The 13,172-nt window shown below is 48.0% G+C and overlaps 1 protein-coding gene across 1 annotated transcript in view; it reads left to right on the top strand.

The window, feature by feature from the left end:
• The window catches only part of DPYD (dihydropyrimidine dehydrogenase), a 316,316-nt gene extending 303,559 nt beyond the window's left edge, over window positions 1–12,757 (top strand). The window contains exons 21-23 of the mRNA XM_081122318.1: window positions 6,654–6,797; window positions 10,798–10,938; window positions 11,317–12,757. Coding sequence (XP_080978444.1) covers window positions 6,654–6,797; window positions 10,798–10,938; window positions 11,317–11,487 — 456 coding nt within the window. The 3' untranslated portion in view covers window positions 11,488–12,757. The remainder of the gene's footprint in view (window positions 1–6,653; window positions 6,798–10,797; window positions 10,939–11,316) is intronic.
• Window positions 12,758–13,172: the final 415 nt, after the last annotated feature.

Here is a 13,172-nt window from a genome sequence, read left to right as displayed (position 1 = left end):
TTATCCAGGAATGCAGTCGAAGCGTGGGCCAGGCAACCCTGTGTCCCGTTAAATCACGCTCGGTGCGTCGACACCCCTTATATACGCTGGAAAAGCGGCTTCCAGAGGGGAGGGCGGGGGTCTGGCACAGTAGGAGGCACATGGCGAAGTCTGCTAAGGCACCTGTGAGCTCCTACTAGAAAGAAAACTAACGCAAGGCCAGGATTTCCACGGTAATGATGATGCTGATGACAAGGATGGACATTTACTAAGCGCCGACTGTGTGCACACCTGGCTGTGTTTCATGTAATTTCTATACATGGTGTAATTCTGAGCACAACCCTGTAAGGTGCTGGAGCCCTGCTGCTGAGTCTCAGAGCTTAGCCCTAAGGCCTCCTGGAAAATGTTGGCTGGCGTGTGGAAAACGCATGGAAAATATGGGCTAATCTCCTGCTCCAGAGACGGCCCGAAAACATCTCTCTCACATCGATGTTTTTCTCTCTCTCTCTCTCTCTCCCCCCTTCCCCACTTTCTAAAATAAATTTTAAAAACAAAATAAAAAATGTCATAAAGATAATGACAGTGTAGTGTTAGTCATAGCGTTAGCTTTCATTTAAAAAATTATTTTCATTTTTTATTAATTAGCTATACATATTTCATTATTTAATGAGGAGATAAAATAGCTGTGATATCCGTGGTTGTACCTTCCCCCAGTGGAGCCTTAAACAGCTCACGAACCAGCCGACCTGGAGTTTCATCGGCGTTGCCAGCAGCATCCACAGTCGGCAGCCCACCTGGAGCCGGCCTGTCCTGTGGTTCAACGAGGGGAAAGAGCTGTAATTCGTTACTCGATCCAGCGTTTCTTCCACGGACTGTGTGATGCCACCTGGGCATAAACCCTGAGGGTTTCTAACTGAATTTGAAATCAGAACACGGCCCAGGGAAGAACCTTGTAAATGATCTGGTCCAACCCCCGCCCTGCACAGATGAGAAAACTGACGCCCAGAGGGAGCCGGGCCCGGCCTTAGGCCTCGGAGCGAGCCCAGAGCCTCGGCGCCCATCCCCTAACTGCATCCAGAACCCGCGCTCCCTCCCCTCAGGAAGGTGCCCCCGGGGGGCCCTGCGTCTGGAGAGCCGAGCATATTAAACCCACATTTGGCTTTAATCACCCTCTTAGCAGCTCTGTGCTGTTTCATTAACTCCGCCTGCACCACTCTGGCCTTTCACCTGCGTGAACGTGAGCTCATTAAACCCGGGCCCGGAGTAAACAGGACTGAACTAATGCAGCTGTTTTGCATGGTTTGTGTTCAGTGCTTTTTAAATGAAGTCCGCGTGTGAAACGTTTTCCCCTTCAGCCTGCGGAGCGAGGAAGACGGAAGCGCAGAGCGTGGGGCGTGAGGCAATACCCGCAGTTCAGGTTTCCGGGGAAGATCGGCAGGCACGCTCGTCTCAGATACTATTCCATTTAATGCTTAACCGGCATCACGAGTCAAACACTGTCCTTCCCATGAATTGATCAGGAAAGTGAGTAGCAGAGTGGTGACTAATGGGCTCACAGACGCACAGCTGATGAATGGAAAACTGATTTCAGTGCAGGTTTGATTCCTAAATCAGTATCAGTACATGGCGGTCGGCTGCCTTCACTGTGGAGCATGAGCTATTATCGCTTTTGGCTGGTATAGACATCAGGTTGTTTCAATCAGAAAGTTGTGTGCTTAAACTTATCAGGTTAAACTAATAGTTATATTTCATTAATTTCACACATTTCACTGGTCAACTCCAGGGTCCCAGTCTGCACCCCTGGGCACCCCATGGCATTAGGATAACATAACACATTGATGGTCCTTCTCTCTCTGTCTTACTGTTTTTCACGTCCAAATTTGATAAAATCACGACAAATATGCTTGCTGTTTCAGTGATTAAGCATTACACGCCAGTTACTCGTGCGAAAAATCTGAGTTTCGAAACCTAAGCCGTGGTGAAATGGATTTTGAACTAAACAGCAGGGTCGCCTATAGCAGCTGATTACTCTCAGCCGAGGGGTGGGAGGGAGGCAGGGAACTGCATTCAGACGGGACCGAGCGACGTCCCGTCTGGGGATCCCACACGCGTCTGGCGGGGGGCACAGTGGGTGGAACTAGGATGTTAGGAGCGGCCTCGGGGAACCGAGCTCCCGGCCAGTGGGCCGACACGTTGTATTTGAGATGCCCAAAAAGCACGCCAGTGCCAACGCCTGCTCAAGTTCGCTGAAGACCAATCCTAAGAAGGTGTATTCTGTTCACTTTTGTCTCTAATTGTTGGTCATTTGATTGAAATCAGTTTTCCAAGGATAAATGTATATCATGCCTTTAGGTAACTGCAAAACCCAGGTATCCTTGAGACATAGCTCACTCCGACACTAGCCCTGAATGAGTGACGAGAGGCACTTATAAAATTAATAACAGTGATATTGTGCATGTAATGTATGGATATTATTTAGCCTTTAATGGAACACAGAGCATTCCTGGCCCAGAGTAGGCATTTGATATTGTATTTGTTGAATACATGGCAAAAGATAAGTAATGTAATTAAATCATATGTGAACACGTCTTTTTGTTTAAAAAAAAAAAAAAAGTCATTTCTTAGTTGAGAAACATTTTATTTTTTTATTGATTTTTAGAGAGGAAGGGAGAGAGAGAGAGAAATATCAATTGACTGCCTCACCCACACCCCCTACCAGGGATGGAGCCCACAGCCCAGGCCTGTGCCCTGACCAGGAATCGAACTGGCAGCCTTCTGGTGTGCGGGGCGACGCCCAGCCAGCTGAGCCACACGGCCGGGCAGGGAAACATTCTCTACTTCTAACTATTCTCAGTCTGTCCCACACACTGACACAAACACACCCATATCCACGTACATGGGTTTCAGATTATACTGAGTTCTATATACACACACACATATATATTGCATTCAGGGTATTTGTAGATATATGTAATTAATTATATGCATTGCATTCAGTATAAACCTGAAATCCTTTTCTCTTTTAACTTATTACCATTTGGATACCAAAGTAATTACTTTCCCTGCCATTATTGTCACCAATCAGATAAGGAAAATAGTGTTGAACCCTTTTTTCTGTGCTATACGCCGCTGCTATTAGCCAGCTCACTGCCATTCCCATAGAAATCATGCCATTTAAGCTGGAAAATATCATTTCCTGCTTCTACTCAAGACAAGAACTCTTTTCTACTTAGTAATACGCTCAATTACCTTTGGATTGATCCGTGAATAAATTATAATCCAGATAGACTTCTTTACCTTAAAGCTTTGCTGGCTTAAGGTATCATTGTTGATTCATTAGGTTGTCACTTCTCCGTTGGCACCGTAAAGCTCTTTATACCTGGACAGAGACCGTTTTAGCGCGAGGTACCGTTCTCTCTAAATGAGCGGGATTTAGCTCTTCTGGTGAGAACAAATTCATCAGCGATGAGTCCCCAGAGCAACTGTGGAAACAAAAGTCACACCACCTCTGAGCCCTGCTCCGCACGTCAGTTACAAAGTAGCTTTTGATAATTCTAAGGAACTCTTTTCTTTGTTTAAAATATACCGCATGGCGCCAAACCTCTCGCTGGTGTTACCTGGGGATACAACGTCTCCTGTCGGAAAATAACGAATGAAGGGATCGCGCCTGCTGCTGGCCGGCGGGCGGCTGCCGCCCTGCCTGCGACAGGAAATCAATTAGCTCTGCGCTCGGGCAGCGGGGAGCCGAGCGCGTGATTAGCCAGCTCGGCGCGCTCGGCGGCCAGCACGCGTCCATCTGCGCCGTCTCCTAGTTTTCTCCGGCTTGGGTTTGTTTCTTCGGCAGGATCGGGCCACAAACACGTGCCTGAAGGGAGTTGGTGGATAGGTGATCCTTTGGTGCAGGGGAGAACTGATCTTTTCTATTTTTTGGAAAACGTAACTTTTAAAAATGCTCAGTACTCATATATCCTGGAGACATTTTAATACGTACAATGTAATTTTTAAAAATATTTTTATTGATTTTTAGAGCAGAAGGGAGGAGAGAGAGAGACAGAGAGAAACATTGATTGGCTGCCTCCTGCTGGGGATCAAGCTCGAAACCGGGGCGCGCGCCCTGACCGGGACCTGAGCTGGTGACCGCCTGGTGCACAGGCTGACGCCCAACCGAGCCACACCAGCCAGGGCTGTAATTTTTCTTTTTAAAAAAAAGCATTTAACTTTTTTATTAATGCAGAAAACAAAATGCCCCTGGCAGCCTTGAAGTGTTGGAAACTACCTTGGCCTCAGCACCTCCATACAACAGTGAGAACCACGCACACGTGGGCCCCGGGTCATTGGAGATGAAGGCTGGGAGCTTGGGAGGGGGTGTCCCTCACATTTTGTGGGGGCGTGCTTTTAATTTAAAGAAAAATTTGGCAACAGTTTTTCTTCTTTTCCATTGACTCTTCTAGCCAACCCACAAAGCAAATCCTATAGGAGTCTTCATTAAATCAGGCACCTCTCCTTAGGACTAATTATTAAAAAATAGCACATTTTAGAATCAGCAGTTAGCCATGGCGAGGCTGCATCATTTAAATACGGCAAATGTGGTCGACCACTGCAGAGAGTTACAGGAAATGCCAGCTGGTGGATGTTTACTGAGGTGGTCGTCTATTCCGCACCAAGGATTTTCAATTATTATTTTTTAATATTATTAATAATATATTTAATAATGTAACTAATTATATTATTATAATTATATTAATAATTATTATTATGGGGGGGTCTCCTCTGGTTTGTGCTTAAAAGGGGATGAATCAGGACGTTCCAGGAACGACTTCCTATGAGTAACGTACGGAGCTCTCAGTGGGATTAGACGGTGTCGAGTGAGGGGAGACCCAGTCAGGGAGTCGGGGCAGGTTCCCCTGGACCTTGCGCATGAGGGGCCTCCTGGGAGCAGAACAAAGGTGCTGCTGTGTCAACACCTAACGTTCGTGATCATCCTCGAGAATAGGAGATTGGGAGTAAGGTGCACTTTGGCCTCCCTGGAGCCTGCTTTAAGCTGGGTCTCCCCTCCCTGAGACGGCCAGAGAACACGCTTTCCTTGGGCCCGGGCCCTCCGGCAGGTGGAGGCCAGTGTCCTGAAATATGTATGATTTTTTTCACCGGCGCACAGGCTGGGTCAGGGAGCAGGACGACCTTGGAGAGCCGTAGTTTTCCAAGCCTCCATCAGCTAGGTCAGCGATTTTCTACCTTTTCCATCTGATGGCACATAAACCAATTACTAAAACGCTGCAGCACATCCAAAATATATATTTTTTGCTGATCTGACAAAAAATGTATGATTTCAATTGATTTACAAAAAAATAATAATAGTAATTACCTACGCTTTTTACTTCAAAGTGACTTTTTAAAAAATTAGGTGCCTATACTTGTGTAAGGATTTCTGGTACCAAGAATTAACCAATTAGACGCGACCTTAGTATGTGACGTGACCAGCAAGATGCAGCTCTATCGTGTGACTGTATTTATGGCTCAAGACAGGGACTCACACTGGATGGCTACTCTTGTGCTGGCTGGTGCATTTTTTTATTGGACCATCTCAGGGAAGAGAGGTCAGTGCCCCTGACTAAATAGTCAGGTGTTGCACGTTTTAAAAATTCTTGCACACACCGGTGGAAGTCGCTGAGCTGCATAAAGGCCTCTGTCCTGCAGGAGCCGGGGAGAGAGGGAGCCACGCGGTCCTAGGACGGAGAGCCAGCAGCTCGGGCCGGCGGGCGGGGAGCCTGGGGGTCGGGGTGTCGCAGCCCCAGCCGTGCGTCTGGAAAGGAAGGGAAAGCGCCCCGGGAGGGGGCAGAGCGCGGAAATCGCTGGGCCGTGACGAACCGTCCGAGGGCATTCTCCCGTTAACCCGAAACACTTATGTTTTTCCGTGACACCAGGTATCTCTGTAAATGCACTTTGTGAAGTACAGAGGAGCAGCCTTGAGATTTAGAGCCCGGTGGTACGGTTCTGCGTCCGGATGGGTTTGCTTTACACACTCAGACGTCGCCTCTGCTTTTTCCTGTCTGTTTGGCCCCCTTCATGCAAAATAAAATTTACTTTCTGTACAGAGAAATCAATATCGTTACCATTTCGTGTTCAGCGATTCCAGTAAATTGCGATCAACGTCCGTTGCCATCTTGAAAGAGATGTCGTAAGGATTTGAGCACCGTGAAATCGAGCCCCAGGTTAGAGCTTGGGCACAGCACCTGGGGTATTGACAGGAGAGTTTGTCAGGGGCCGTGGCCGCGTCTGTGTTGTGCTAGAAACCCGATGAGGAGGGAGGAAAACATCGACGGGTCTCACCTTCCGTCTGTGCAGACCAAACAAACGGTCCAATTAAAGCGATTGTTTGAAGTGGGTGGATTTGGTTCACCACCGCGAGCTCTATTCCATTTAGAAATATATTTTAATGAACGGTTCTGTATCTAAGGCATACGTGTTTGGTAAGAGTACGGTGCCCTTGTGTTCTTTCTAATAATTAACAGAATCTGGGACCTGGCAGTCCATGATCCGGGAATGGGGACCACGTCACAGTCCTCACACAACAATTGCAAGCGCACAGTTGCGTGTGGATGATATTTATGATATGTCCTCACACCTTTCTCCTTGATGAGCTCACACGCTTTCCCATTTGTGTGTTTTCCTTACAGAAACTGCCAAGTTTTGGACCTTACCTTGAGCAACGCAAGAAAATCATAGCCGAGAACAAGCTTAAACTGAAAGGAGGAAATGAAGCCTGTCTGCCCCTCAAGAGACAGCTGTTTATCCCCAAAAAGCCTATTCCCACCATCAAGGTAAAAATGAAGCCATGTAACAACATGCCTGTTTTACTGTTTAAACATACAATGTAGCGTAAGAGTTTACTTACTGTTAGAATGTATCCCCTCCGTCGGGATCGTCCAACAGAGCACAGGGGCCCTCGGACCCAAACTAAGCCCCTTGTCACTCCTTCGAGCCCCCGAGTCCTGTGTCTCCGTGAGCAGCACCTGAGCCACCCTCTTTCCTAAGCCAGGGACCTGACATCAGCCCGGACCCCTTCCTCTTACCCGTCCCACTCATGAGTTGGCCCCCGGTCTCTGGTTTTCACCCCTCGGGCTCCTCCTCTCCTGCCCTCCCCGGTCTGCAGCGGCCTTAACAGCTCCTCACGCAGCCCCCGCTGGAGCTCGGAGGCCTCCTCCCCTCCCCCCGAGTTCATTCGAATCTGATGCAGGAGGGGAAGAGATACCAGGTAACGTCAAAAGGCCCCAACCCCATGGTTTTAAATAAAATGGTGTGTGGGGAAGGATTATACACCCCCTAGCTCTATTCTAGTGGGAGGAGCCGTGGCTACTGTCATTCGCATCCGGGTCCCCAGTCCCTTCACCCGTTAGTCCAGACCCCACTGGTTTACAGCACGTTCTCGTTAACAGTCGTTTTCTCTGTGCACGTGAGTCAGATGTGGCTCCCTGAGCTCCTGGTTTATTCTAGAATGTTCTCTGGGCATGGGTGTCCTTTCCTTCACTGCTTCAGCACTGCTTTTGTGTTTTCCCTGCGGAGTTTCCTCTGTTCTTGACATACCACTTTCCTTCCCCCCTTCCTCCTGGAAACTGGGTTATCTGTCTCCAGGCTCCTGTTTTCCCTCCACCCACGTGTTTATTTGAGCTGTTTCCTCCCTGCACCCGGTTGGCCTCTGCAGATTCCTCTGTCCAGTAGTTTCAGCACCACGCTGCTTTGTCCTCCAGGCCAGCAGGGGGCGCCATGGCCCCCGCTCCCACCAAGCCAACTGAGCCCCTCTTGTCCCAGCAAGTGTTTCACGCATTCGAGTTTCTAACCTACCGCGTCTCCCCCGGTTGTGAGTGTGACCATGTTGTTTCTAAGCCAGCCACACTCAATAGATCTCTCCTTTTTTATTCATTTTCCTCTCAAATGCCTCAGGAGTAGGCCGTTTCGATGTCATCAACCAGTGAGTATTTACTGAGTGTTGGCTGTGAGGCCAGCAGTGCACTAAGCGTGGGCTGTGTGTCCAGAGACAGACGGGCGTGGTCCACAGCTGGGGGGGGGGGCCCATCTCGGCAGAGACGTGGCACCAACTCCTATTTATTTAGTATGCACTTGCTGCAGCCCCGGCATGGTGCTGGACCTAGGCATACAGCATGAATTTTAAAAAGAAAAAAATCTATCCTTATGGAGCTTGTGGTGTAACGAGGGAGGAAGACACATGTTAAAACTATTTACAGTTCAATCAAATATGTACAAAATGCTCGGGGAACACGGAGGAGTGGAAGGGATTAGTTCTGCCTCAGCTAATTGTGGGAAGCTTCCCAGAGATGTGATATTTAGCATGGAGTTTAATAAATTAGTGTTAATTAAGCAGAGAATTAATAATAAAAGCTAATATTTATGGAGTCCTTATGAGGTCTCAGGCACTGTTTCCACGCCTGTGAATTAACTCATTGAATCCTCACGATAACCTTATCAGTAGCAGGTACCTGTGTTTTTCCCTGTTTTACTGATTAAGTCATGGACAAACAGAGAGGTTAAATAATGCGCCCAAGATCACACAGCTGTTTCAAAGCAGAGAATCAGAGATGTTATTCCAAAGTCTGGCTCCAGAACTCGGGCCCTTAAGCACCAACCACTCTTTACCGCCTCTCACAGGAGGAAAATAAAGGAAGGTAGTGTTTCAAGTAAGTTAGTGTGTTTGAAAGCATCGTGCTCATACTTACGTGGGGTAACCCACTGCCACGGGCCTTAAACCCAACACACAGCCCTGGACCAACCAGGTGGGGGCATCACACTGGGAACCTCACTCTTTGTTCAGTAGGAATTCATAGAAAGGATAGACCCCACAGGCAATAATGAAATAATCTGGTTTTCTTGATTTTTTTTTTTAATGTTTTTATTGATTTTAGAGAGAGAGGAAGGGAGAGAAATTGAGAGATATAAGTATCAGTGAGGGAAAAACATCGATCGACTGCCTCCTGCACATGCCCGACTGGGGATCGAGCTCGCAGTCCGAGCATGTGCCCTGAGCTGGAATCCGACAGGTGACCTCTTGGTTCATGGGCTGGTCATCGCTCAACCATTCATTCAGCCATCTAAAAGGGGTTAAACTTTTAGATAACTCAGTATTCACCGGTCATATGAGGAAATACAGATCATAAGCTACCAATGATGACCTCAAAGACTGTCAAGATTTAAAAATGCCTCGTAAGTGTCGAAGCTGAAGTTATGTGAATTTGGAGAAAATATTAGGTAAAATGGAAATTTATTTTGTCGATTAAAAGTAAAATAGAGAGAGAGAGAGAGAGAAAGTACACCCACCACTTAGAACAGATGGTATCTTACAACCAGAGAGAACTGTTCAGTGTTTATTTTTCTAGCGTCCCCACAGAGAATGTCCTTAGAGCTAAAACGGGAGAAACATGTCTGAGTGTTGAAGCCTAATAGGCGATTGGAGTATTTTCAAGTTGTGATTGCTGACAGGCTGTAGCAGGTGGCAGTAATGAGTGTCGGTTCCCTAACCCCACAGGTGTGTCCAGGGGGCCTCAACTAGCCTTACGTGCTTTACAGGTGACACCTGCCCCTCGGGAACTCCAAAGTCAGCACGTGGACGACCCGGGGCATCTGTAAGCTGCGGCACTACCTGGAAGCGCTGGGTTTTCAACAATGTCCACATTTCCAGCCACATAGAATGATGATTTATTTTCTTTGATATTCGTTCCCAAAATAATTTGTCATCCTTTGACCTTCCAGAGAGCCGAAATGGGGGCAAAAGTAAAAGAAAGGGCAGCCAAGGTCATTGAAACAGGAGCCGAAAATAAAATACCGAAGAGAACCGAGGAAGATGCTTAGAGCCAGAGTCAGGCCTCCTGGAGCGGGGACCTTGAATTGCAACAAAAGAGCCTCTTGTTATAAGTTAGACACAAAGGCGGAAAATCTTGACAGTGTACTAATTTGACAAACGTTGTTGCATTCTCCCGTTTTGTTTTATGAAACAAAATGTTTCTCATTGTTGGTGAGGCGTCCGTGCCTCACATATTAAGCTTTTAACCGATGTGGGGGGCAAAGCGACGGGCACCACCCGCGAGCCGCCCGCGGTGAGTGAAGAGCTTCCTCGCTCTCAGAAAGTGAAGGAGCGTTTTATTTAGCTACAAGAGGGGCCTGATCGATTACCATAAATTAGAATTTTTAAATAACACAATATAATCTTCAAGACCCGACAGGCGGGTGTGCGGATGAAAAGCGAGACTCCAAACGCTGCGCCGTGAACGCGTGGCGCCCATGCGTTACCCCCTTCATTCCCCGTGAGCTGATATTCTAGTAGGCGTGTGTCCCCCTTCGTTGTTGTTTTATTAACTTTGGATCCTTCAAGGCCCAGAATTTTAAACAGCTAAGCCACCACCTCTGTCCACAGACACAGTTCAGATGACCTAGCGGAGAACCTATTGAATGCAGCTAATCGGGTCTGGAGTTTCCAAGCGAAGTATATACAAGGTGTCCCCCCAAAATGTACACACACTTTACAGCTGACAGCTCAACTGCTGTTTCTTTCTTCTCAGGTTTAACCCATTGGGGTTTAAGTTATTCTGAGTGTGCCTGCGTTTCTGGGACACCCTGTGCGTGGCCCACCTTTCAGAAGACAGAAGTATTTAAGCTACCGTTGTGGAGGTCTCCCCATGAGCAAGCACAGCCGTCGAAGCCCCTGAGTTATTTAATGCGGCGTCACATGAAAACGGGGGTGTCTGGGCCAATATTGGCGATTACGGGGTGACGTTTCATAGTGGGCGCCGTAATTCGGTGCTTGTCTTTCAGGACGTCATTGGGAAGACGCTGCAGCACCTGGGGGCCTTCGGCGACCTGAGCACCGTGGAGCAGGTGGTGGCCACGATCGACGAGGAGATGTGCATCAACTGCGGCAAGTGCTACATGACCTGCAACGACTCCGGCTACCAGGTAAGGACTCCACCCGAAAACCTGCGCCTGGCGTTCAGAGTCCAGACAAGTGCTTCACCTCCTCGGGCAGCGGGCACCCCTCCCGTCCAGGTCGGGCTGCAGAGGGGCCCGAGCCCGGCTCAGACGGGACGGAGGGAAACCAGGTCACTGCACAGCGCAGGAGGAACTCTCCCAGGGAATGTTAACCGTTCTGATTCCAACGGAAAAGCATTTCTTTTCTGCCCTTTCCCCCTCCTCTCTGCCAGTTCAACTGGTGCTGTAGCTGCCCCAGCGCTGGGCGCAGTTGTCCCCATGTCCAGCTCACTGCAGAGAAAGAGAGGACCGGGACGTCCTTGACCTCGGTGGGCTGTGACGGCCCCGCTGTCCTTTCCGTTTCAGGCCATCCAGTTTCACCCCGAGACGCACCTGCCCAGCGTGACGGACGGCTGCACCGGCTGCACCCTGTGTCTCAGCGTCTGCCCCATAATCGACTGCATCCGGATGGTCGCCAGGACCACCCCGTATGAACCGAAGAGGGGCGTGCCCTTAACCGTGAACCCCGTGTGCTAAGGTGATTTGTGAAACCACCTGTGACCTTCAAGGTCACCCACAAATGCTGATCTTTCTCGTGATCATTTGACTCAGCTCTTTCAAAATGAAAACAGATACATAATGTCTTGATAAAAATCTAGTCTCTAAGTAAATTTCGAAATTGTAAGAAAAAGCCTGCTACCAGGGACCACTCAATTAATGGTCATAACATAAAATAATTCTCCGAGGAGAGTTGTTAAATAGCTGTGTGGCCGTTAATTGGATGTTCACCATCAGCTGTTCATTGTGCAAAGTATTAATGTTTTGTGGCAATTAATGCAACAGTTTCCAAATTGCCCGATGCTGTGCTCTGGCTTTGATTTCTAATTGTAAACGAAATTAAGTATTTCAGACCAAAGCACAATTTAACATATAAGAAAATGTTTCCAAGGAAACATTTTATAATTAAAAATTACACTTAATTTTAACCCTGTTTCTAAGCAAACATAATTAGCTACAGAAAGCACAGAAGAAGAAAGTCAAATAATTGTTTTACTGTGGCTGGAGGAAAAAAAATATCCAAAGGGGGTTTGTACAACATTATAAAGGCCCCTTTGCTAAAATAGCTTCCTTTGGGGGCTGGATACTAGACGTGAGAGTATTTTAACCATTCCTGTCAGTCTGCCACCCGCCGCTCGGGCCTGAGACGTGTCCAGACCCCTCCAGTGAACCAACATGACACCCTTCTTTAAAACTTAAACTACGCTCCTAACAAAACGCGGCGTTAGGACGGCCCCCTGGTGAAAGCCGCGCTCACGGGGCACAGATCTGCTCCGCCCGACTTTAATAATACCCTGCCCTAGGGCCACTGCCGCCTGAGCTGCACCCGGTGAGGCAGCATGGGCTTGGCTGCTCGAGACCGAAAAACCCGGCGCTGGCAATATGTGTCCAACGGGCGAGACAGGTCCGCTGCCCTCCATTCTCGTGTCTACGTTACATTTCAGAAGCCATGGAATAAAAAAGCAATATATTTTTCTGCAATTGCCAAACAATATTTTTGCATTTCTCTATTTTCATAATCAGCAAATGACACCCTATAATTCATATATCTCTTTATTTGTAGCCTCTTTTCATAGGAACTCATAAGTAGTCAATCTTTACGTAACCACACGTGGCATATTTCTGTGACAAATGCAAGGCCTAGAAAAATAAAATGTTTGATGATGCACTTTTTTAGAAATGAACATTTAGCACAGAATCTATATGACTGAATAATATCAAATAAAATTTCATAAAGCATTTTAACGCACTTGTCGGTCTTTCGCTGCCTCCTTTGCAAATACGGCCACATGTGGACCGCTTAGACTCTGAGGTGGAGCAGTTCCGGGTGAACCCCACGGTTCGTCCCATCCAGATGTGTGTGGTGCTGGTGGAAATCTAAGGGGGGCAGTGATCCTGTCGCTGTGGAAATGTCCCACCTCCTGTCCCTCTGACCCGGGTTTCCCTATTGGGTTCAGTTCTAATTCGGCCAAAATGTGTCTCCTATGGGTACCGGCCAGGCTCCTTGTGGAGGCCCCGAGATTCGAGGGGATGGTAGCCTACCATCCACGGTGCCACCTTCACCCTAGGAAACATCCGTGCCATTGACCATTGCTGCTTCGAAGTGGTGGGACACTGAGGACTCGCTTTTGCCACCATGGGGGCATCTTACCTTTTGAATGAGT

This window comes from Miniopterus schreibersii (assembly GCF_964146895.1).
Source record: "Miniopterus schreibersii genome assembly, chromosome: 19".
NCBI lineage: Eukaryota > Metazoa > Chordata > Mammalia > Chiroptera > Miniopteridae > Miniopterus > Miniopterus schreibersii.
Note: the sequence above shows the minus strand (reverse complement) of the source record. Positions and strands in the feature narration are given on the sequence as shown.